The 27,035-nt window shown below is 40.0% G+C and overlaps 1 protein-coding gene across 1 annotated transcript in view; it reads left to right on the forward strand.

Moving 5' to 3' along the window:
* The window catches only part of PPM1H (protein phosphatase, Mg2+/Mn2+ dependent 1H), a 251,683-nt gene that overhangs the window by 180,890 nt on the left and 43,758 nt on the right, over positions 1-27,035 (forward strand). Inside the window, exons 5-6 of the mRNA XM_089652100.1 lie at positions 1,382-1,466; positions 20,732-20,850. Of these exons, the coding sequence (XP_089508226.1) occupies positions 1,382-1,466; positions 20,732-20,850 (204 nt within the window). The remainder of the gene's footprint in view (positions 1-1,381; positions 1,467-20,731; positions 20,851-27,035) is intronic.

A 27,035-nucleotide genomic window follows, 5' to 3' on the forward strand; every position in this document is an offset into this window, starting at 1 on the left:
TAGTACATCCTTAAATGTATTTTTCAATTTAAGCAGTAAGTCATTAAGTACCTACATCTGACTTGGTATGAAGCTCTTGCATTTTCTTTTACAGTAGGGCTCAGACTCGGAGGAAGAGAAGTGTTACAAGGAGCCATTCAGTTATTTCTGGTGTGCTTATATGCTAGCAGAGAGTAGAATGACAGGTAGAAGGGACCATCAATTTGCTGCTTTATACAACTTTCAATGTATTTATTTTTTTAAAGTGCAGTTAAAGCGGTTGTGAAGGCTGAAGGTTTTTTACCTTTGTGCATGAAGGCAAAAAACCTTCTGTGTGCAGTAGCTCCCCCAGCCCCTCTCAGTAATTACCTGAGCCTCATCGCAATCCAGTGATGTGAATGACAGCCTTGGCTGTCCCGGGTCTCTGCCTCCTCATTGGCTGAGACAGCAAGTGGGAGCCATTGGCTCCTGCTGCTGACAGTCACAGCTAGTCAGCCAATGAGAAGAGAGAGGGGCAGGGCAAGCCACAGCTCCATATGTGAATGGACACACGGAGCAGCAGGTGCCCCCATAGCAAGCTGCTTGCTGTGGAGGCACCCGACTGACAGAAGGAGCCAGGAGAGCCTTCGGGGGACCCGAGAAGAGGAGAATCCAGGCTGCTCTGTGCAAAACCACTGCACACAGCAGGTAAGTATAACATGTTTGTTATTTTACAAAAAAAAAATTAACCTTTTAGTTAGAATCGCTTTAATATACTCTTTATAAGAAAATATTATGAAATTATTATGTATGTATGGGGAAACAAAATGCAACCTAAGGCATAGTTCACACTAATGCGTTTTTTAGTGCTTTTTGCAGAAATGCACTACAGTCCATTTATGGTTTTCTATGAGACACATTCACATTTATGATTTTTTGAGCAGCTGCATTTTTGGAAAGGGTCAGGGACTTTTTAAAGTGCAAAAAGCAGCATTTTTGCTACAATAGAGTGCAATGGAGACGCTGCTGAAATGCATGTAGTGCATTTTTGCCGTATTTTGCATTTTGTGTTTTTATTCTGCCCAGCAACAAAAACATTTCCCCTTTAACAAAAAAAAGCTGCCTCCCACCACCTTGCAAAATACACTTGGTGTAAAAATGCAAAGCAAAATGCAAAAAGCATTGCAAAAACAAGTCAAAAGCAAACTGCATTGGTGTGAACCAGTCCTAAGAGGCAATGGTGGACAATCAACCAGTGGACTACTTTCTGAGGATTTTGTGCTCAGCTTTTTCATGAGAATCATTTAGGATGTCAGTCCCCTCGTGCATACTTTGGTAAATTATTTATTTTTTAGGGAGAACATGTTTATTTATTGTTTGATATACTGCAATAATCCTTCTGACAAATCCTATTCTCTCTTAGGGCTATAATTATCCGAAATGGAGAAATAATTCCAATGTCTTCCGAGTTCACTCCCGAAACAGAGCGCCAAAGGCTGCAGTACCTGGTAAGTTAGAGCAGATGTTCTTTAAGGTGGAAAGAGAGCTTCTGCCTGGATAAGAAGTACCATTTTTGGTCTTGCTATGTTTTGTTCTGTATGTGTAAGGGTGGACACACTGGTAGAGGAACACGGCTTTGCTTTCTCATATCAGAGTCGCAACTCCCTATGGACAGATGGTCTGATAACTGGTTGGAGAATATTCACAAAGCAGCAGGAGTGGGTCACTAAGCACAGAATGAGAGATGCATGCAGTGCAGATTCCTCTCCAACAAGCAGCACACTACTGACAACACCAAATCTGGTGAGACCGCCAATGAAAGGCAGCAGTGCCTTAGATGATCTCACACTGCAGATATACAGCTTTGCAGCAGTTGGCACAGAAGTGCCTTGGCACCCCCACATCCCAGTAAGCGCACTTCTATATTTCATGAGAAATACAAGAATTTTATTTTAGGGTTGAATAGGCACAATTATTATTTATATATGTTCCCTATAATACCTCATATCTTTATTTTTTGCATTTGGGTCCACTTTAAAACCTATAACATATGCAGGAAGAGAAATACAAGGAGAAAAAAAGTTAAAAGACTCAAACTGAGCTTTAAGTATGAGGTACTAGAGTAGTGAGTGACCTATATCTCTTGAACATTTCAGCAACCAAGAAACCACTGATCTTCACTGTTAGCTGCTGGTCCGCAGCGGATGGAGGATGTAGAGAGTACGAGATGGGTTGGAATATGTGATCTCTTCATCAGTACCACTTGATAGGGTTATGTTATCTTATTAACTTATTCCAACCTTAGTTCCTCTTTGTAGCCAGAAATAGACTTAAAATAATAATTGAAGAAAATGAAACCTAAAGAAGCCAAAACATCTTCCTAATTAAAATTACGTTTACCTGGGTCTTTGGAAGGTCAGACAGCTCCACTGACAAGGATTATAGAATAGTGACACATTGAGATTAATATTTATAGCAATCGGATCACTGTTATATTTTTATTTATTTTTTTTTTTTTTAAAATCGAACATTTCCTGTTGTAATGTAATAGCATGCATCACTTTTGTCAATAAGGATTGGTTATAGACTCTTAATACTGAAGACTTTTCCAAAGGTAAAAGTAAAGGTCTTTAGCACTAAACATTCTATTTAGTGTGACATCTGCAAGATGTCAAAAAAACTTTAACGTTACCAACGAAGCTAGGGTCTAACTAAGCTGCGAATCTGCAATGATAATGAAAAGCTGCTATGCTATATGAAGAATGAATAAATCATACAATATAACACACACTAGATATTGCGTAGGATGTGCGTCATTTAGGTGACATGTCAGAGATTTCCAATGGTGTTTAAATGTTCCTGCTACCAGCATATTTCATTTTCTTGTAGTTGTGATTTTCTGCAACTTTGTCATTTCCTGTACTATGTTCGCAGTCTCTGGTCACCTCCTGTACTGTGTCAGCAGTCTCTGGTCATCTTCTGTACTGTATCTGCAGTCTCTGGTCATCTCCTGTACTATGTCCGCAGTCTCTGGTCATCTCCTGTACTATGTCTGCAGTCTCTGGTCATCTCCCGTACTATGTCCACAGTCTCTGGTCACCTTCTGTACTGTGTCAGCAGTCTGTGGTCATCTTCTGTACTGTATCTGCAGTCTCTGGTCATCTCCTGTACTATGTCCGCAGTCTCTGGTCACCTCCTGTACTGTGTCAGCAGTCTCTGGTCATCTCCTGTACTGTATCTGCAGTCTCTGGTCATCTCCTGTACTATGTCCGCAGTCTCTGGTCATCTCCTGTACTATGTCCGCAGTCTCTGGTCATCTCCTGTACTATGTCCGCAGTCTCTGGTCATCTCCTGTACTGTGTCAGCAGTCTGTGGTCATCTTCTGTACTGTATCTGCAGTCTCTGGTCATCTCCTGTACTATGCCCGCAGTCTCTGGTCATCTCCTGTACTATGCCCGCAGTCTCTGATCATCTCCTGTGCTATGTCCGCAGTCTCTGGTCATCTGTGCTATGTCCGCAGTCTCTGGTCATCTCCTGTACAATGTCCGCAGTCTCTGGTCATCTCCTGTACAATGTCCACAGTCTCTGGTCATCTGTACTATGTCTGCAGTCTCTGGTCATCTATACTATGTCCGCAGTCTCTGGTCATCTCCTGTACTATGCCCGCAGTCTCTGGTCATCTCCTGTACCGTGTCCGCAGTCTCTGGTCATCTCCTGTACTGTGTCCGCAGTCTCTGGTCATCTCTTGTACTATGGTCGCAGTCTCTGGTCATCTCCTGTACTGTGTCTGCAGTCTCTGGTCATCTCCTGTACTGTGTCTGCAGTCTCTGGTCATCTCCTGTACTATGTCCGCAATCTCTGGTCATCTCCTGTACTATATCAGCAGTCTCTGGTCATCTCCTGTACTATGTCCGCAGTCTCTGGTCATCTCCTGTACTATGTCCGCAGTCTCTGGTCATCTCCTGTACTATGTCCGCAGTCTCTGGTCATCTCCCGTACTATGTCCGCAGTCTCTAGTCATCTCCCGTACTATGTCCGCAGTCTCTGGTCATCTCCCGTACTGTGTCCACAGTCTCTGGTCATCTCATGTACTATGTCCGCAGTCTCTGGTCATCTCCCGTACTGTGTCCAAAGTCTCTGGTCATCTCATGTACTATGTCCGCAGTCTCTGGTCATCTCCTGTACTATGTCCGCAGTCTCTGGTCATCTCCTGTACTGTGTCCGCAGTCTCTGGTCATCTCCTGTACTGTGTCTGCAGTCTCTGGTCATCTCCTGTATTATGTCCGCAGTCTCTGGTCATCTCCTGTACTGTGTCTGCAGTCCATTGGTTCAGGATATTTTTTTCCTGTTTTCCTCCTCTAAAATCTAGGTGCTTCTAATGGTCAGGTGTGTCTTATGGAGCGAAAAATACAGTAATCTGTGATATATTGTGATATGTAAGGAATGTATCTGTTTGGATTTGTAAAGTTATTGAAAGGTCCACAGTGTGGAATTCACATCAGTTTCTGTGCAATTTCCGCACCGCATCATAATCGCACCCTGTTCATGCAAACGGCTGCGAGTGTGTATTTTACGTTAACATCACCCTGAAATCAGTTTGCAAAATGCGGTGCGATGTGCAGAATCTGATTGCATGGGTATGAACACCCAATGTGATCCGATTCTGGTGTGGACCAAAAAAGGGTCCTACACTATTTCAGTACAGATGCGGTGCGATTTGAGCCATACAAAATGTATTGCTCAAATTGCACTGCACAGAAATCGCATGTGATTTGTGAGGGTACCTTTTCCAGAACTCTTTCTGACAATGCTAGTTGCCTGGCAGTTATGCTGACATACTGATTTCAGTGCTTTCAGTCAATGTCTGGTCTTGTAATGTATGACGTCCTTATCTGCATACTTGTTCTGGGTTAGTGACTTGGAGTACTGAAGTAAGAGACAGCCAAGTACCTAGTATTTACAAAATGAGAAGTCAGCAAGGATGGCTTTCTTGTTTCTTGCAGGAAAGACTCCCTTTAATGATGAAAGAGCTGCTTCTGATCACTTCTGGTTTTCCTCAATCAGATAAATGTTATAGGAAGGAAGATGGAACAGACTTCTCCAGGTTTAACAAAACTGCTTCAAAAGCACTGCATATTTTCAAGAACGTATACAGATGAATCCAAGAATTGAAAGCCTGTATGTTATACTAAAACTGGCTGTAAACCAGCAAATGCAGCTGCTTAACCAAAGCATCTGGGGGCCTGATTTTTTTCAGATTTGTCTATACATGCTATTGGCCAAATTTGTGGAATCCAGGTGTTTAGTGCCAAGCCAGCGACTGGATCCTGCAGACAGCAATAGAAACAGTACAGCAGCCTCCTACACACACACACACATGTGGTCACTGTACTAGCATTATTTCCATCTAGAAGACTCAGGGTTTGGTTCAATAAATCTCAATAAATTAAAGCATAACTTCAATTATAAAACAAAAGAAGGAAGAAAATTGTGAAGAGGCAGGTTTATTTTAATGCTGAGCAGACATATAGCATCTCTTCTGCATGAAAGTTTCTTACCTGCCCATCCGCACTGTACACTAAGCAGCTCAGTCTACAATTGTGGCATCTGTCGAGCTGAAAGAACTCCTGTGCATACACCGGAAAGAAGCCATTTAGGCCCAGTCAGTCAGAACCTGAAAGAAGAACAGACAGAGATGTCAACAGTTGTTTAGGAAGCTCCAGGACACAGCAGCCCTGGAATGGGGGTCAGTATAGGTCCACTTTAAGTGGTTTCATCTGAAACATTTCTCATGTTGGACCACTTGTTGATTCCTATTTTTTTTTCTCATACAAATGTCTGCAAAAATTTCTGACATCATAGAACTTCATGCTATCTAATGTTCACGGAATATGGGCTTAAAGGTCAACTTTGGTGTAGTTTTCCTTTAATTCCCTCCACCCCAAGTGTATCCCACACCAGTAACATAGTTACCTTCAGCCCTGACCCAGATTTGTTCACACTGTGGCCCTGTGCTACATGGTCTTCGCAAAGAAGACCTCCAGCCATTTTTCTTTATACCAGGTAACTCTGACCCTTTCATTCATATGCAATGGCCATATTCATAGCAGCCTCCAGTGTTCTTACAGAGTAAGGCTGCTCCATAGAAATAAATAAGACCGTGGTGTGCATGCACAGTCTGAGAATATGTATGTCACTTGGTGGGCTATACTTGTGGGGGGGCCGGGTGCCTTGAGCCCTAATACCTGCGTCGATAGATACAGACAGTGGGGCATGCCCTCCCCCCACTCCCTCGTCACAGAGTTAGATCTGCCCAATGAGGAGGGACAGAGCCTGGAGAGGCGTTGCTCTTATGCACAGCACTGGATCGCGATGGGGCTCAGATAAGTATAACGGGGGTGTAAATTAAGGTAAAAACCCCTAAAGCGGAGCTCCACCCAAAAGGGGAAGTTACTTGTTAAGGCTTTGTCCCCTGCTCCCCGTTAAGGATTGGCACCTTTGGGCATCGGGGGGTACCCGAAATTGATAGGTGCCCGCTCCCACTTTTCCACTTTCGCTGCAATTGCCTAGGCCAGGGGATGTCAAACTGGCAGCCTCTGCCTTTGGGGTCATGCTAGTAACTGTCAGCCTTGCAGTGCTTCATGGGACTTGTAATTTGGCAACAGCTGGAGGGCCGACAGTTTGACACCCCTGGCCTAGGCAATCGGGAGCGGAAGTTGTTCTCTCCCCCTCCCTCCCCTTAGTCTTTTGGGACATGTGACAGGTCCCAGAAGACTACTGAACCATTCACAAAGCACAGCGGGCATCCGGCTGTGAAGCCACAAGCTGTCACAGCCAGGTGCCCACACTGAAGATGCCGAGGAGACAGGACGGACGGTCGGCCAACCTGGCTGGTGTGAGGACACCACAGGATTAAGGGATAGGTGAATGTCAGTTTTTGTAGCTGCTGATTTTTTTTTTTTTTTAATTCTGACTGGACCTCTGCTTTTAGGCTTTACAACCACTTTAAGGCAGGATGACCAGGTTTTATTTACATATACTTTAAAAAAAATGCATTACATTTTGTAATGGGATTTGAAGTTCTCTTAATCATAACCAGGCTGAACATCAGCATGAGTGATTACAGTGGGGATCGAAAGTTTGGGCACCCCAGCTAATAAATTGTATTAATGTGCATAAAGAAGCCAAGGAAAGATGGAAAAATCTCCAAAAGGCATCAAATTACAGACATTCTTATAATATGTCAACAAAAGTTAGATTTTATTTCCATTATTTATGCTTTCAAAATAACAGAAAACAAAAAAATGGTGGAGAATTTATAGCATACACTGCCCCCTTTGCCAAGCTGAGACCTGCCAGTGTCATGGATTGTTCTCAATCATCGTCTGGGAAGACCAGGTGATGTCAATCTCAAAGGTTTTAAATGCCCAGACTCATCTGACCTTGCCCCAACAATCAGCACCATGGGTTCTTCTAAGCAGTTGTCTAGAAAACTGAAACTGAAAATAGTTGACATTCACAAAGCTGGAGAAGGCTATAAGAAGATAGCAAAGCGTTTTCAGATGTCAATATCCTCTGTTCGGAATGTAATTAAGAAATGGCAGTCATCAGGAACAGTGGAAGTTAAAGCAAGATCTGGAAGACCAAGAAAAATATCAGACAGAACAGCTCGCAGGATTGTGAGAAAAACAATTCAAAACCCACGTTTGACTGCACGATCCCTCCAAAAAGATCTGGCAGACACTGGAGTTGTGGTACACTATTCCACTATAAAGAGATACTTGTACAAATATGGTCTTCATGGAAGAGTCATCAGAAGAAAACCTCTTCTACGTCCTCACCACAAAAATCATCGTTTGAACTTTGCAAATGAACATATAGACAAGACTGATGCATTTTGGAAACAAGTTCTGTGGACCGATGAGGTTAAAATTGAACTTTTTGGCCGGAATGAGCAAAGGTACATTTGGAGAAGAAGGGGCACAGAATTTAATGAAAAGAACCTCTGTCCAACTGTTAAGCATGGGGTTGGATCAATCATGCTTTGGGGTTGTGTTGCAGCCAGTGGCACAGGGAACATCTCACGAGTAGAAGGAAAAATGGATTCAATAAAATTTCAGCAAATTTTGGATGGTAACTTGATGCCATCTGTGAAAAAGCTGAAGTTAAAGAGAGGATGGCTTCTACAAATGGATAATGATCATAAACACACCTCGAAATCCACGGGGGGATTACATCAAGAGGCGTAAACTGAAGGTTTTGCCATGGCCTTCACAATCTCCTGACCTCAACATAATTGAAAATCTATGGATAGACCTTAAAAGAGCAGTGCGTGACAGACAGCCCAGAAATCTCAAAGAACTGGAAGACTTTTGTAAGGAAGCATAGGCAAAGATACCTCAAACAAGAATTGAAAGACTCTTGGCTAGCTACAAAAAGCGTTTACAAGCTGTGATACTTGCCAAAGGGTGTAGTACAAGATATTAATTCTGCAGGGTGCCCAAACTTTTGCAGATGCCATTTTTTTGTTTTCTGTTATTTTGAAAGTGTAAATGATGAAAATAAAATCTAACTTTTGTTGACATATTATAAGAATGTCTAATCTGTAATTTGATGCCTTTTGGAGATTTTTCCATCTTTCCTTGGCTTCTTTATCCACATTAATACAAATTTTTAGCTGGGGTGCCCAAACTTTCGATCCCCACTGTACATGAGGCTCATAGTGAGAGTCTAGATCAGGGGAAGAAAACTTCGGCACTCCAGTTGTGGTGAAACTACAAGGTGTCTTGAAGTGCCTCATGGGACATATAGCCCCATGGCAGCTGGAGTGTCGTGGTTGCCTACCCCTGGTCTAGATGGAATTTCAGCCAGCATGATAATGTGCACAACGCCACCTACAGACTGATAGACCTTTAAATGAAGGCTGCAAACTAAGTGAAGAACAGGCATGTGCCTAGGGGCTGATAGTTCTCATGGATATCCCAGGGACAGAGGTGTGGGCATAATTATGACTACTGCCAGTCTTGTTCCTATGCCCTAAAAATGAAGACGAACAGGTACTTTCTTACCAATATGCTGTAAAATGTTTTATTGACCCACTATATATATTGCATTAAGTACATCTGTTACATCTATCGTATCAGCAGGTAACCCTGTGATGTTGCTTGTACATCCAAGCATCAAACATGCTGAAATTATTGGTCCGCTTCTCTTTACTGGAAGTGCTTTACTGTGCTTCCTTGAAGTGTTTACTGATTTCTTTGATGTCTTTCAAACATATAGCTACAGATGGGAATTGATTTGAGAAGTGCAACAGCTGCTCTACTCTGGAATATTTGTCATTCTTGTTTACTCAATTCTGTACATCCTCTGGCAATTACTGTGTGAAGTCTCAACTTCAAGGGATAATATTAGGGACGGCAGAGATGCATAATCAAAAACCTACTTGCATATCCTTCTTTTGCACAGTCACAAACGAGCATTGTACTATCTTCATAATGTTCATAGTCTGACCTTGTTTTACCTTTTAGGTGAGCAAGTGCTGTGTCCTAATGAATTCATGATATCTGATGAGCAGGTGTCATGCAAATAGAAGGAGTTTGATAATTTGATTGCCTTTTACATATTAAAGTGTCATTAAACCCACATAATTAAAAACTGTCAATAAATGCTGTATTACATGCTGTTCATACTCACTCAGTTCCAATCACTGGGATTTGTTTTCCATATCCTGAAAAAACCTGGTTGATCCTGCTGTTTTCTATCTCCCCCTTCTGTCCATGTCCCCAATGCAGTTGGGGATTTTGCAGAACAGTGTTGACAGCTGCTGTACGTGCTCAGTTTTCAGTGAGTTTCTATGCTGAGCATTTCCTACCTATCACATTAAAGCAGCCCATTTAACTATAGAGTCACACATGTGGGCGTATACACCGTGGTAAATGAAAGCCCACTTTCTCCTACTTCCTCAATGCCCACTAACCAGCTAAACACAATGAAAGTGGAATATTACATCTTGATTGAAGGAGGCTTCACCTCCCTGTTATTCTAAGACATCGGCTGGAAGGGTGTAACACAGTTTGTGACTGGCAGAAACCTGCCCATACCGTGTTCTTGACAAAAATTAATAAAGATTTGATTTCAAATATATATTTGTATGACAATTTAAAACAGTTTATTGATATTAATTGTTTATTTTTACTCTGTATCCCAAAATCTGATTTTATTTTTTATTTTGAACATGTGACCAGCAGCAGAGGGCTAAAAGCTCCTCCTGCTTATGTTTCCTTGCAGACAGGCTGGGAAAGAGCTGGGTCTTGTGACTGATGTATACCGATTAGGAAAAAAGGTACTGAGATGGTGTTTTTTTTTTATTTTTTTTTATAAAATATTTTCAGTGCTGTCATCCACATATAGAAAGAGAAGGGATAATGTAAATTAAACTGTTTGTTTAGTATCACTTTACAGTATATTAAATTCAGCCGGTTTAGCAGACCAGCCCAATTTTGATACATCTATGGTTGTTTCTGTTCTGGAAAAGTTGATCTAATGATCGACATCTCCCGTACGGGCAATCGGATATATTGACAGGGTTGTGGGACGTAGCATGCCATTATCAGCACCTTTTTTTTTCTGTCAGCAAAATGTCGATAACCTTATTTTTGGCTGATAATTTTTGGCAGCCGATATATCAGTGCAACCCTAGTTTGGTGGTTTTCAATTCTGTTAAATTTTCTTTCTCCAATACACAGAACAGTATAGCTATCTTTAAATAAAGTATTCACATGTCTCATTCCATCATATATCCAAAAATAATATTTTTACAATCATTCTTTATTTCCAGATGGGGCATAGCCATGCATATCATTGCTTTATGCCCCATTGACCAGATGCACATCCAGAACTGCTGGGGTGTAGTGCAGATATAACCTAATATTATAGAGTCATTTATTCGAAACTGTATACAGCTATTTCAGGCTATTTGGCTATCATTGGTGCAGTGGAAACCATGGCTTCTTAGGAGTAAGGCTTCAGACCCAACAAGATGGTACCATACAGGATACGGTGAGAAGGGACTAAAGCAATCAAAAATCCCTCATACTAATCTGTGAGCAGCACATTAAAGCCTACTTAAACAGAAGGTATTCACATGTCAAATAGACCAAATAGCTTGAAGCCAGCTGTATGTAGTCTGGAATAACTGGCTCTATAATTTTCTGATATTTGCACTATACACCAGTGGTACTGGATGTGAATCCGGCCAATGGGGTGGAAAGCATTTTTTTTTCATTTGTATGACTGTCCCCACTGGTTTTAAATAGGGTATCAGCTATGATTGATTAGGCCCCTTGTGGGCAAAAGCACGTAAGCAGACTGAACTTGATGTTTTCCCCTGTTTCGCTTTAAAAGTGTTCCATACAGTTTCAGAGTGGAGTGACGGCATACTTTACAGAATGTGTGTGTCAATCTTATGGGAATGCCAGCTGTAGTACCAATCTTCCTCAAATATCCAATACACACCAGGTAAAGTGTGGTGAGTTCTGTTTGCTGAAATTGGGGAATAATACTCTTATTTTTGTAAAACTTGATAATTTAAATATATTGATACTTTCTGTTGTAAGAAGGCTTTACCATGAGTTAGTCCCTTCTTACCATAACCTGTCTGGTTCAACTGCGCTGTTTGCAGCAGTGTGACCTGAGCCTTACATCTCTGCTAACTGGGTTTGCCTTATTTAAAATGCAGTCTTGTTCCATTTTTATGAAAATAGGCAAATACAGTATGTTCTAACGTACAGTCATGGTCAAAAATATTGCCACCCCTGCATTTCTGTCGATAATGCACCACTCCACCCAGGCAATCATTGCAATTACAAATGTTTAGGAATTCTCTCGTTTATTTCTTTTGTTTGTATTGGTATTACACAAAAAGCCAAATCTGGCACAATCCATGCAAAACCCCAAAAATGGACTGGACAAAATTATTGGCACTTTCTCAAAATTGTAAGAAATATTCACATTCCAAGTTTGTGATGCTCCTGTAAATTGTAATTAAACTCGCTTGTATCGATTAACGGGTGCTGACAATATAGAAATCATACTGGCAACCAGTTAAAATGGTGAAAAATTGACTCAACCTTTCTGTTGTGTGTTTCTGTGAGCCACATGGAGGATGGGGAAGAGATAGAAGCAAAAAAGAATTGTCTGAGGATTTGAGAACAAAAATTGTGGAAATGTATGGACAGTCTTAAGGTTACAAGTCCATCTCCAGAGATCTTCATGTTCCTGTGTCCACAGTGTGCATTTTCAAGAAGTTTCCAGCCCATGACACTGTAGCTAATCTCCCTGAACATGGATGAAAGATAAAAATTGAGTACAGATTGCAACAAAGGATTGTTCAAATGGTGGATAAAGAACCTCAATCCACTTTCAGACAAATTCAAGCTGACCTTCAGGTACAGGTTACAAATGTGTCAGCTCGCACTATACGTCACCATTTTAATCAAAAAGGACGCTATGGCATGAGACCCAGGAGGACGCCACTGCTGACACAGAAACATAAAAAAGCCAGATTGGAGTTTACAGCAGGACAATGACCCGAAGCACACGTCACAAAGCACCCAGATGGAGAGCACTGAACTGGCCAGCAATGAGTCCAGATCTCAATCCCATAGAGCACCTGTGGAGAGATCTCAAAACACAGCAGTTGGGAAAAGGAACCCTTCCAGTCTGAGAGACCTGAAGCAGTTGATGAAAGAAAAATGTTACAAAAATTCCAGTAGAGAGGTGTAAGAAACTCATCGATGATTACAGCAAGTGATTGATTTCAGTTATTTTTTCCAAGGGGGGTACTACCAAATATTACATTGAGATTGCCAATAATTTTGTCTAGTCAATTTTTGGGGTGTGCGTGGAATGTGTTAGATTTGGCTTTTTGTCTCTCCACTTTTTTTTGTGTCATACCAATACAAACAAAAGAAATAAACATGAGAATGCCTAAACATTTGTAATTGCAAATTTTCTAGCCAAAGTGGTGCATTACCTGACAGAAATGCAGGGGTGCCAAACTTTTTGCTCGTGACTGTATATGTTATTATTTATTTATTTTTAAAGAATCCATTGCATATAACAGCTGTAATCAGTTGACAGAGTAGAATCTTAATGGCATTGCTTTTAAAAGATCTATATGTAAAGAATTAAATAATGTCAAGTATCTGGGTTGGTGGCACAAACAATAAAAGTCGCCAGATGGCGCAGAGCATAGAGTTCTATGATGCATCTGTGAATAACATAAATGTAACCATCAAGAGTCAACAAAAAGCTTTATAAAGTACATGACATTGTCCAGTAGATAGGGAGGGAATGCTGTATTAAATAGCTCTTCATTTCATTACACTGCCTAAGGCACAGGAAGTATTGCTCATCAAGTCCTGTGCATTAGTGGCAGACCAGTTTCTTTGTGAGTCCCTCCCACCCATCAGCCTGTGTAGTATTCCTATTGTGTTGCATTGTAATAAGACAGACAAGAAAGGACAATCCATAGTACATTTTCCAGTACAAGCTTTTGTGTTGCGTACAGATTTTGATTCACAAGGTCAGTTGCCCAACAGATAAATGTACCGAGCATTTTTTTCAATCCACATATTTTCCTAAATGGAGATGTTGCATGGGGCTCACATCTCACGTCCAAAAAAGGTGAGATTTAACTTTCTAAGGAAATTTTCACTTCAAATTTTTTCCCTTGTTTTAGTTTTAATTAGTGTTAAAACTTGTGTCGAGGCAAAATTTTAAAAACACATTCACATACAGTATGTAGTACAAACATTTGCCCATCTTTTACTCCTTTAGAGACCTTTGCAGACACACAAAAATACATGTTGATGTAACAGAAATGCACTATCCTCTTAGTTTTCTATAGTGGACTGGCAATTCACAGCATTTTCAAGGGCTGAGCAGTGTTTACCCTGCCCATTGTCTTTTTGCTAAACTACTCAGCCATTCCCAATGTCATCTTATCCACAGCAAAGATATTAATTGACTTGTAGTCCAAAGCTGGCCATGCACTAGTAAAATTTTGGAAAAAAAATTGAGTGAGTTTGTTTGTTTGTGGGATCAAATCAAGGTTAATTTTTGACTGCAGTGATGAGAAAATACTAAGGAGCAGGATGGAATTTTTTTCTTGAACAAATTGATTTTCAACAGGTTTTTGTTTGGGAAAGTCCGTACAGACAATAAGGAAGCAAAAGCAACTGGACTGGACTGTTTGCTAAAAGGGATACTTTGGGTTTTGAGGCAGAGCTGATTTTAGCATGTCTGTTGTACTGTGTTAATGTTAGGTTACGTAGGATAGAATACCCCCCCCCCCCAAAAAAAAAACTTTAGCTGGATTTAAAGTAGAACTTGCTAAAAAAAAATATTGATCTTTCATTTTATGTATTGTACTTTTCAAAAGTGCCTTGTTTTGCTGTTAATATCATTTGAACTTGTACAGTTGTTTTACAGTCTATTTTGCAAAATAAAAACATTTGTAAACAAAAAAATAAAAATGATCTTTAGCAAGGAGCATACATTCCACAATAATTTTGCTACCAAAATCTGAGTGTATTGTAAATTCCAGCATTGTTCCTGTTTCTTCTTGCTGGAGAATGCCATTTTACTGAAACCCAGAGCCCCTGAGCAGCAGCAAATCTTTAGGTTTTCAGCAGATCAGCTTCTACATTTTTGGCTGTGCCAAAAAATAGAGAATAACTGAGCATGTGCAGAGCTGAGTAAGACAGTGTATTACTAGACTTTAAACAGTATAGGTACTTATTTATAATGTTTACATAGCTGTACCTGCAAAAGGGGCCAGCCTGAAGTGATCTAGCAGGACTTTTAAAGTAGAACTTTATTCTCTCATTCAACATTGACTATTTTGAATCCCTATGCTGCTAGCATTAGTGAATAGATATGAAAGTATATCATATTTACTCGTTTTGTAAGTAAATGATACATGAATCATCTGCCCTTACTCAAGATGGCCACAGCAAGAAATGCTAGAGGGTATTTTTCAAAGAAATTTCTCAGCAAAATAAAGCATGGAGACATGGATATATGGGGGAGTTTGCTTTGAATATTAAATATGAAATAAATAGCACTTTGGTTTGTGCTGCTCAGATACAGTGTAGTTCCACTTTAATTTTCTTACTAAAGTTACACTTTAGGTATGTCATGAATGTCTTTTTACCATTGTGAAATGTAATCCAATGTATTCTTAGTGTTATGAGACAGAAATGTAAAACTTTACCTTCAATTCTTCCAAGATCATTGGTACTAAATTGCAGGATTGAATTTTCCCCACTGGTATTTCTGTTTCATAGCTGATAAGGTTGAAAAAAAGACACAGGTCCACCAAGTACTGCCTGTGTGAGTTTATGGGGGAGATTTACTAAAACTAGAGCATTCAGAATTTTGTGCAGATGTGCATGGTAGCCAATCAGTTTCTAACGTCAGCTTTGACACTAAAACTTGGAAGCTGACTGGTTTCTATGCAGAGCTGCTCCGGATTTTGCATGCTCCAGTTATAGTACATCTCCCCATGGAGTTGATTTACAAAAACTGAAAAATGTAAAATCTGGTGCAGCTGTGCATGGCAGCCAAACAGCAGCTTGTTCAATTAAAGTTGTTGTTAAGGCTCAAGGTTTTTTACCTTCATACCCTCAGCCCCCCCAGTACGTACCTGAGCTCCATCATGATCCAGTGATGTATACGAGAGCTTTGGCTCTCTAGGGACTCTCCCGCCTCATTGACCGAGACAGCAGTGGGTGCCATTGACTGCCACTGCTGTCAATCACAGCCAGTGAGCCAATGAGGAGAGAGGGGGCAGGGCCAAGTCACGACTATATGTGTGAATGGACAAGCAGAGCAGCTGTTTTGGGATCGAGCCTGCTTGGGTGCCCCATAGCAAGCTGTTTGCACTGGGGGCACTTGGCAGGAGGAAGGGGAGTGCTGACAAGGGCCCAATAAGAAGAGGATCGGAGCTGCTCTGTGCAAAACCACTGAACAGAGCAGGTAAGTGATGTGTGTGATTTTTTTTTTGTTTGTTTTTTTTTAAATGCCTTTAACATCACTTTAAGATTTGACAACAAAACCTGAAAGCTGATTTTTTTACTATGCAGAGCTGCATCAGATTTTGTACTCTCCAGTTTTAGTAAGTCAACCCATGTGTGTTTGATCCAGCCAATTTGCTGTGAAAAAAAAAGAAAAACAATCTTCATGATCATATAATATGATACAGGTAATTCCCTGGATCAACTTTAAATGGAATTTAAGAATTCTTCTAGCATGGTATATTATGCTGAATGATAAAAATATGTAAAAGATTTTTTAATTCACCAACACTCCCAGCTAATATTAGTGCTCTAACGGTAAAGAGCCCAGTTCTTAGTTTAAGATTATTTCATTTTAAATTGTGGCCATGTGTCTTCTTCCTGACCTTAGAGTAAACAGGCTATTATAATTCATATAGTCACCTTTGGTATATTTATACAGTGTGAAGATATCTCCCCGCCTCTTCTCTATAGTGCATATTTGCAATCTTTCATCATAACTGAGGTCCTCCAACCCACTTAGTAATTTTGTTGCCTTCTCTGAACTCTTTCTAGTTCAAAGACATCCTTTCTGTGCATTGGTGACCAAAACTGAGCTGCAAATTTAAGATGAGGCTGAACTAGTATTTTATAATGGGGGGGACTTATGGATATATGGATTTTTTAATACAGGAGAGTGTTCTGCTTTGTTAATTGTAGATTGGCATCACATGCTGTTGCAAATGTTGTGATCTACAAGGTCCCAAAATCCTTTTAAATCAGATTCACCAAGATGATCCCCTCCCAAAGAGTATGTTGTATGCATAATTTTAGTTCCCATATACATCACATCACTTAACATTTTTCAGTACTAAACCTCGTCTGTCATGTAGCTGACCCCTTCCTGTTTTATCTAGGTCTTCCTGCAACAATAATTCATCTTGTGCCAAATTTATTTCCCTACATAATTTGATATTGTCAGCAAACACTAAAATTGAACTCTTAATTTCAACCGGAATGTCTTTAATAAACAAGTTAAATGGCATTGGCCCAAAGACAAAGCCCTTAGTCCATTTAGAGAATGAGCTATTGATCACTACTCTCAGGACACATTCCTGTAACCAGTTTTCTGCCCATGTTCAAACAATTTCTTCTACATCAATAGACCTTATTTTGTAAATTAAATGTTTATGAAGCAAAGCCTTTTCTGTCCTTTTTTTTTTTTTTTAAGTGAGGGACTAATTTTTTTGCTTTCTGGATTGGCGATTCTTGGCATTGCCAAGCTGCAACTGGACTGTCAAGGTCCTACCTTTTCCCAGAGGTTATGTTACTCCATGTGCTGGCATCCATCTTGGATTTATGCTGAGCATGATGGGAATCTTTTATGCCTTCAGGTCTCTGAGGTCCATCCCCCAGAGGGGTGTGGCTGAGTACATATAAGCCTGTGATCCGCACATGCTCTTTGCACTTGTGTCTTGTGTCTTTGTCTTGCTACAGCTCTGTGTATATGCTCGTGACTCTTCTGGTATTCTGACTCGGCTTGTGACTAGACCATTCTCTGTGTTTTCCTTCGATCTGACCTTCCGTTGCTGAACCCGGCCCGTGACCTGTGATTGTCTACTGTTCTGTACTGTTTTGTCCTGTTGTTGTCGACTCGGCTTGCCTGACTACGCTATTGTCATTCTCACCAGCTACACGCCATTGGCGGCGGCCATTACCGCAGCCGGGTGTCTCGGGGGCCGCGACCTGGTTCCTGGCTGCATCAAGTCCATCCCCACCATCAGGGGCCCTGGTGAAGAGCAGCCTGGGACTTAGACTCCGCGCCCTGAGGGACTTCGGTCTGTTGGTGGTGGTTGTCGTCAGCCAGTGCCTTACCCTGCCACTAGGCCTACCTGTCCGTTCCACAGCCCTGCCCTGACATGGACCCCACTGAGCAGAGGTGCTGACTTGTAATGTGTTCTTGAGTACTGGGTTCTGCTGAAGGAACTCGCTTGGACACCTCTGCAAATATTTTGGATTTGTTTTATTTACTGTAGCAATATACTTCTATACTCTATACTCTATTTTAGCTGCCCTGTTTGGTCTACAGCTCACATTACATTCCTTATATCTCTTAATAATTTATATTTTTTAAAAGCCAGATTTTTTTTATTTTGGCTTTTTACACTAGAATTGAGCCACATAGGTTTTAATTCTAGGATTTTAATTTGTTGTCCATTGAATATTATGCAGTAAGGAGCGCAGCTTAGTGAAGTTAGCTTTTTTGAAATTTAGACTTCTTCTCATACCAGCATGCCTCTTTTTCTTGTAACTGAAGGTAAATGTAATTACATTATGATCACTGTTACCCAATTTGTTTCTAATTTGCACATCTGTAATGAACTCTGTGTTGTTTGAAATTAATACATCCAAAAGAGAATTTTTTGTAGTTGGGTGTTCCATTATCTGACCCATTGTCCTGCAATAGGTTCAAGAAATGAGAGGCCTTTGCTGCGTGTGCTGCTCCATTAGCCCAATCAATATCAGGGTAATTGAAATCCCACATAATAAGAGCATTGCCCCGTTTCCCATTTCAATCTTCAAAGGAGCTGAATTGCTTGTTCGTCTTTTTTGGAATAGATAACTTTTGGTTGCATACCTAGCAGCATTTATTTGATTCTAATTCCAACATTTTTATGGGATAAACGTCCTGCAGGTGCCACGGATGGCTGCCTCTGTGTTGTGCTCTCTCTCTCTCTTCTTTTTTTGTATGCTCAATTTCCAGCTCTTATTTTGATCAAATACACAAGAGAGGCACTGTTAAACATAAGCGTTAACCCTGCAAACTTTTGTGCCTGCTTTCATCCACAAAGGAAGTTACTTTGTAGAGATCTTAATTGGAGGAGCTGTCGATCTTTGTGTCAATGTCACACTGGTGAAGTATAGACAGTGGTGATTTCGAACTGTGCTTCCTGCAATACAAAGGTGTCTCAAGTTCAAAGCATCTCATCTTGGGGTAGTAATATTTATTGTCTCTCTTTACCATATTAAAACTTCACTTAAAAAGTGCATCCAACTCTAAGACCTCATGTATTTTTGTAATGGTGTCACAGTGTCTACCAATTCCACAACATTACCTTATGGATACTGCAGTTTCTGCACTATTGCCCAAAAATTGTTGAAAAATTAAATTGGCTTGATGTTTGAATAAGTCCTAATATTTTGGCAGTTTGTGACAAAAGATTTAGGAATTTGTATTATGCTGAAATCTTGCAAGCTGCTATGACACTATTGAGCTATTGTGCCAAGCTAAATAAATATAATAAAGTGAAATAAAATAGTAGATCGCTTACACCATACACATACCCATACAAATATGTCAACAAAATATAAATACAAAAAATTAGTGCTGCGTTCCACTGATATCCAATATACGAGCAAAATACTTCCTAACGTATAAGTCTCTTCCAAAATAAAAATAAAACATAATGCCATGTGACATCCATGATAATACGCTCCTTCAAGTGATATGGACAACTTGCTTGATTCATCTCTGATGTGTTATCATAACAACCACTCGTGCACCTATAGCTTGTGTCCTCTGTGTGGACTATGGATAGGTGGAATAATAAAAGGTCTGGATCCCCTCACTTTTTAGTAATCCTCCTCCATCGGTTCATATGCCATAAGAAATGATCAAAAACATAGTGCCTTGTCCCTATTTAAAAGTTAAATTCACAGCGAATTTATTCGACTCGAATCGAATATTGTCCACGAATTCGCCGAATCAGTCGAATCGAATTTTTCATTTCTTCGCTCATCTCTACTTGCTACTGTCTCTGTTTCTCTCTCTCTCCCCCCGTGTGAGCGTTGTGACGTCAGAGTCCCTCCCCTACACGGTAGGCCACCGGGTCACGGGGCTTCATCAGGGGGAATTGATTTTTATATGGAGATCACTTAGGCACCATTTTCTTGTAGTCCACATGGCAGTGGCCATGGTTTTAAGGGAAGATTCCATATAATGGAGATTTACAACTAATTGTTTAACCCGAATCATAATAGCTGGTTTAAGCATAATTTTGGCATTTAGTATCGGTGCCATGTAATCCTCTACATTGACCTGAGCTAAACACTCAAAAAAGGAACAGTTTCTATGCTTTATTGTGAATGTGCATACCGATCCTTCCACCTAAAAGGTGATCACCATGTTATTATTAAAAAAAACACTTTTTTATTTAGACTTACTTTAATAGGTATATGTTCCTAGAGAATAAGGGGACATGCAAGCACCAGTGTCCATTTTCAGCCAATGGGTTAAATCATCTGATAGCCTTCCATGGGTTCCAACATTTAGCTTTCTCTGTTCTTACTTATGTGCTTTCCCATAAGGCTTTACCAAAAGTGTCACTTTCTTACAGCTTTCTTTCTACATTTTCAATAGAGCAATGGTTGAGTGTGACCCAGTAATGTTTGCTATTTTGGGAACTCTGCTGGAAATGTTTTGCCACTGTATTCCAGGAGATCCAAATAGTGGATGTATGATTGAAATTGCCTATAGCCACTGAAAAATATAAAAACATTTTAGATTTGTCTGGGCTTCACCTGATCTGTTGCATGTGCTTCAACAACTAGCTGTAAGAAAGTGCATAAGCTCTTTGTAAATGACTGTTGTTTTTGTATACTGTATTGATTTCAGTTACAAAACAATCAAGTGTTTTCTTTCTTAATTTTAGGCTTTTATTCAGCCTCATCTACTGGGGAATGAGTTCACACATTTAGAATTTCCAAGAAGAGTGCAGCGCAAGGAGCTGGGCAAGATGATGCTATACAGAGACTTCAATATGACAGGCTGGTAAGATATTGGTACCTTTACAGTCATACATGTTTTGCATAACTTAATTTTTGCTACTGACTGCACAGCACAGAGTAAGCTTGCTTTAGTCCAACTTTTTGGAAAGACGTTAACAAAATGCACTTACAATGAGAAAAGAAAAATGTGCATAAATCCACCCTCTCCACCTCTCGGACTTATGCTTCCCCTGTTTTTTCTTGGTCCACCTTTTTACTTCATCCTCTTTTTTTTCTTTTGTACTTTTATCACCTGGAGGCAACCTGCTACTTTTAGCAGAGTCGGAGATTTTGTCTCCATTTCCTGTTCTTTATCTTTTTCCAAGTAGTTTATACTGCAGGTCGATGGTCCATACATCACTGCCCAGATATGAACCAATTGGCATAATGGCTCAGTGCTAAACAAGACCCCCTTTGGATTATACAAATCAACAACAACAGTTCTGGAGTTGAGATTCTTTAGGATTGGTCCAGAGTCCAGGACCTTATTTGTGGCCCTAGCTCTGGCTCTATCAGGGGTTCTCAGTAATTTGCTTAGTAGTAAAGTGTTTCTGGTACTGTCTGCTCAGGTTTTATCTATGCATATCAAAATTTAAAATTTTTTCTTTTTCTGTATTTCCTTTCCAAATCAGGCTTCCATTCTTGGATTCTTTGTTTGTACTACCTGTAAACTGTGCCTATGTTTGTTTCACAAAAACGCTAACAAAAATCTTTATGGAAAAACCTGCAGAGTTTTGTAACCATGATTGGTGCATTGAGGATGCAGTACACAGGCTACTGCAGATGCTTCCCCTAGTCTCAGATCTTAGCAGAGGTACGGACTTACTGTTATGGATCTGGAGGAAGTAATTTTTGGACTACAAATGTGGTGACGTTACCGCACTTGTGCTTCATTGAGCTCTGCAAGTACCTCTGCTGCGGTGGCAGATAGGACTTTTGGTCTTCTATTCACAGAGATCTGTGAATGAATCTGTGAATAGATGATGCGGCTGTGCAGGTGGAGCCATAGACTAATTCCAAAGAGTACAGTTGGGTAGGGAGCTGTAGAATGTTGCCATGTTTCAGGTTACACTCATATATGGGTATGACATAAAACATAGTAACAAAAGTAGACTTTGCCTTTAAATTACACCTGTGTCCAGACTACGGACATTAAAGCAGTAGAAGCTTTTAAAAAGCCATCCCTGACCTCTTTAGCTTAGCTGAATGGATTGTGATGTAATTCATATTCCAAGATCACAACGGAGGGCTGGCAGACCACCACTATTTTGCATCAACAGAAAGTGAAGTGAAGAAGAGTTGTGAGTTCATTTCACTAGTGAAATTTCAAGATTTTTTTTTATATCTACATGCCTATAGCTACAATGATGAATAAGGCTTTGTTTAAATAAATTGCTTTATTGTTCTGAATTTTAATACTTATGTATGCATAGTATTAGTGCATAATATATAAATATATACTGTATGTGTGTATGTATATACTGTATGTGTGTATATATGTATATACACACACACACACACACTGTGTTCATTCATGATTGATGCCAACATGTTCCTGGCACAAAACTATTTTAAAATACAGTATATTTTTAAAGATATCCTATAATGCCTGCTGAATATTCATAAGATAATTTGTACAGAAAAGTATATAATGCACCTTTATTTGTACCCCTCTGGAGAGATACATGTCAGAATGATGTACCTCTAAGCACGTTTGAGTTGATTGCATTTAATTAAATGTATTAGTATGCAAGAATATATTGTTCTTTCACAGTCACTTTGTTGAGATTTTGGAGTTCTGCCAAGCTGCTAAGCATTAGGGAATTATTTTTCCCTTCTAGCTAAGAAGGGTTTTCATTCTCTGAGGATCTGATTAAAAGAAACTTCACTTTAAATCCATTTTTGGATTCCTCACACTGACCCTTTATTTGACTGTGAAGGCTTCTGGTTCCTCTATTGAAACAAAAAAGTGCTTATTATTCTTTGTCAACATTACACAAGGAGACAAAAATGATTAACTAGAGCTAATGTTTGACATACTAGTTGAATGTATTGAATCTCATGGTGTGATGGAAGCTCACTAGGAATGTATTATGCTTTTTCATGTATTAATAAAATCAGTTGGAATGAAACTAGATGCAGCAACATTTTTCTGTGTGTTATATTGATCCAAATCACATACCAGCTGCTTAGATATGATGATATGAATAAGCTAACTGTCAAAAAAAGTCCCCAAGTATAACATTTCAGAGCTTATTTTATTGTACACGAGACATGAAACCGCACTTGCCATACCTCCAATGCTGCTGTTCTCTGCAGGATTGGTTACAATTACTAATTATTGACTTTGTTATGGATTATTTATTCAATAGGGAATTAAGTGAAAGCATTAAATGAATATATAAAAGCAAGGTTCAGTTTTTATTGCTAAAGTCATCAGCTGTTTAAATACAATTACATCCATGCAGTAAATCAGTGAAAGAGCTGCTAAATTTATTTTGGAAAAATTGCACTTTACTAAAGTTTGAAAGCTATTTCAGTATATCTTTATTACAAGAGATCACATCCTTCCTGTTGGGCTTTTCCCTGGAATTGTCTACCAGGGATTCAGGATAGAACTAGAATATCACACAGAAGGTGTTTACTGGCCTTCTAACTGACAGCGAATGGGGCCAAGCGGGAGCAGTGGAGATGAGAAGAGTGGGTTGGAGGGGAATCAAAGTAAAGAATACAATCAGTACAGGGTGGAGGAGACAGCAGGGGATATCTGAGCTGGTGGCAGAGGGTTGGCAGGATTGGGAGTAATACCATCTCCCCCATTATTGAGAGTTCACTATTCAAGAGAACCACAGAAAAAAAAGCTACAATGGACTAACACAGAAAATCTATTGGTCACTGACCAGGGTTTCCACAAATGTGAGAACCATGGTCACATATTGGATTTCCTGACTAGGGACCGCAAGAGCATAAAATTCTCCTGAATGGAAACCCACTAGATGGGTTAGCTCTGATTCAACTATGTATTTTTCAAGAATAGTTTTCTGTTTTGAGTAGACTTTCCTTTTAATAGGACAAGTGTGAAATATCATCACAGAGCTAGCCTTGGTGAGTGATCACATTTCATTTATTTTCTACAGCATTTAAGCCACCTCCAGCCATTTTTTTGCTTTGAATAGAATGCAGAAGGGATTACAAATTGTAAATGGTGTATTTGTACCCATAGAGAAAATTTCTCTTCTCTTCCTATTACGGCACCTGTCACCTGGGCGCAAATTGAGAGTATATTTCTTACATGGAGACACAGACACAAAAAAAACTTGATTTTATACAGATAAGTATCAAAAAAATACAAAAATTAAATGCAGTTGGTGTCAGTGTTGGAATCTCTCTTCATATCTGCCTCCTGTAAGCCTTTTCACAGTGGAAAGGGGGGGGGGTTAACAGTAGAGCCAATAAGTGTTACGTGTACCAGCAAGAGGAGCAAGCAGTTTGATTAGAGGGATGGCTTCATCTGTATGCTACATCCTTCTTTGCTTATTCTTCAAGATGGGTTTATGTCGTGGTTCTGCTGTAGCACAGTCTCTGTAGTGAAGATCCTTGACCTGGCTTTGTAGTGTGGTGATAGCGGTGGCTGGGTAAAGTGAATAACTGCAGAAAATTCCAATTCCTTTGACAAATATTGTCTATCGAATGTTCGACTGACAAATCAAATAATGCACAGGAAGAAGAAGTTAAAGGCTAATGATACCACTGCACCACCAGCAGGGTTTTCTAAGCACTGTATCTTCAAAAAAGGGGTCAGTATGGGGATAAGTGCAATTTAACAGATTACCTTTCTGCTATCATTTCTGACAATAATTCCTGTGGTTCTTCTTTAACAGCTGGTACATATTAAGTTTATAAATAAATAGTTTCTACTTAGGGTTAATAGCTGTGCAGCCCATTTAATACAGAGTATAGTTTGATGCACCCAAGGTGATGATTTAGCAGTCCTTCATTACTGTACTTGTTCTACGAATGTTCATTCAGTTGTACAGGGAAAAGTCCCCAGGGCTCACATAAAATGTTTCCTTCTACCTGGTTTACTCTTCAGATATCTTTTAAATGCTTTTGTAGAACAAAGCATTTTTGATCGTGGCAGAATACGTTGTGCTCAAGGACAAGAATCACAAATCAATCACCTCCAGTGATGACTCGATTGGTTGAATGTCAGCTGAAAGTTATGTAATGGATGGGCTCTTCTAAGGGTTCATATTCCTTTTTTTTTTCAGAGTAATAATCATTTCCAGCAGTTATAAAACTGGAGGAGGTTATTCCACTGTTTTTCCTTAAAACCTTTAGTAGCAGTTTACACCACCCTAAACCAGGGATAAATCATTCTTTCAGTGAAGGATAACCTTCTTTGCTTTTTTGTGGTAGCATCTTTTTCTATTTTTCTACAAGTATGTTTACTTTTCGAAAAGATGGCACATGTTGCAGTAACAGTGTAGTACCTAAAGTTATGTAAAATAAAGTAGTGCACTCAAAAATGAAGGAAGAGTGGCAAGCACATCAGAGCTGGGATGAGAATCTCAGAATACCCCACTCATTGCCAAAGGTTAGTGTCTGGAGCAAGACCCAATGTGATACTATAGTACAGTATGTACCCATAGATGTTCACATACAGAGCCCAAACTCATTGTACAAAATGTGACTTTGCCTACTTCCAGAGAACATCCCTGGAATGTAATGGGACATTTATCTGATTGCCCCTTGTTACACCTTTTTCGTTGTTAATATTTACAAATTGCCCTAGAGTACATGCTTCCTAAAGTTATTCATTTTTTACATTATATGCGTAACTTTATTTATTTTTTATTTCTCATTATTGAAGTTTTTGCAAAAGCAAACAGTAAAAAACAGAGCCTCTGGGCATTCCCCAGCTCAGGTAGAAAAACGAACAATACAACATAAAAAACATAACAAATATAACAACAGCTCACTCTCACCAGCTAATAACCTAAGATCGGTATAATGTGTAAGGAATTATGAGTCTCGGTGTACATAGGATAAGAGAAGGGAAATAGATAGGGAGAACCCTGAAATCCCCGCTGAACTCCCCGAGGACCAGAGGCAGAATGATTACACAAAAGGGTCATAAATAGAATAGGGCAGCTTGACCATAGTTAGCTCAGTTACCCGAAATTAGTTGCCACCGTTGAGGATTCTAACCAGACATCCCAAATTTTATTGAACTTCCTCAGACATCCCCTGAGATATATGTAAACTTGTAGTAGGGCACCACAGAATTCACCAGCGTCTTCCAAAAGTTTGAGGGAGCCTGGACTTGCTTCCATTGTAACACAACGGCCTTTCTGCATTAAAAGAGTAATATACCAAGAAGCATCTTAACTGCTCTAGTATGTGCCAATGAATTGACTAGGCCCAAGAGACACACATCCAGTGTTTGGGGAATAGAAATGGTAGTCAGAGAGTGAATTAATTCTGTAATTTCCCTCCAGAAGGCGGAGATGTGGGAACAGTGCCAAAAAATGTGATAGAAATCTGCTGCGGCCGTACCACATCACCAGCAGTCAGATATTGTCCCAGGAAAAATCCTATGAAGTCTAGCCGGTGTTAAATATGCCATATGTAAGATCTTAAACTGTATTAATCTGTCTCTGGTAGCCACTAGTTGTGTGAAAGGGTAATCCCAGGCATCTTCCCAATCCTCCCCATCAAATTTGCCAATCTTCAGCCGCTTCATCTACAGGGAGTATAGACACAAATGAATCGTAGGTAGCATGGCCTTGTAGATAAATGACAATAGCTTTTTAAGGGATGGATCCTGAAGGAGGGACTCCAGATCATCCATCATCAGATGAATTGGTTCCGCTCCGCTCAGGAGAAACCAGAGGAAATGGGAGCTGGGTAGATCATATTTGAGTTTCAAAAGTGAGCAGTGAGTTATCAAAAGTGAGCAGTGAGCCTCTGTCACATATGTACTATAAATATTTAATACCTCTTGAGGCCCACACCTTAGGGTCTGGATTTGTCTCAAATTCAGGCAGGTTACGGTAGTAAAACAAGGACGTATGTGGAGACCAGAAGACAGAGGCCAAAGTGGCCTGGGACATGACCGTAAACCAGGCCCTAACAATTGCTCGCATTGAGGGGGGAAGAGGTGGAAATACAGCCTGCACTGCACAA

The sequence above is a fragment of the Staurois parvus genome, unplaced genomic scaffold, assembly GCF_062004578.1.
Source record: "Staurois parvus isolate SC_StPar_1 unplaced genomic scaffold, SC_StPar_1.0 ptg000025l, whole genome shotgun sequence".
In the NCBI taxonomy this organism is placed as follows: domain Eukaryota; kingdom Metazoa; phylum Chordata; class Amphibia; order Anura; family Ranidae; genus Staurois; species Staurois parvus.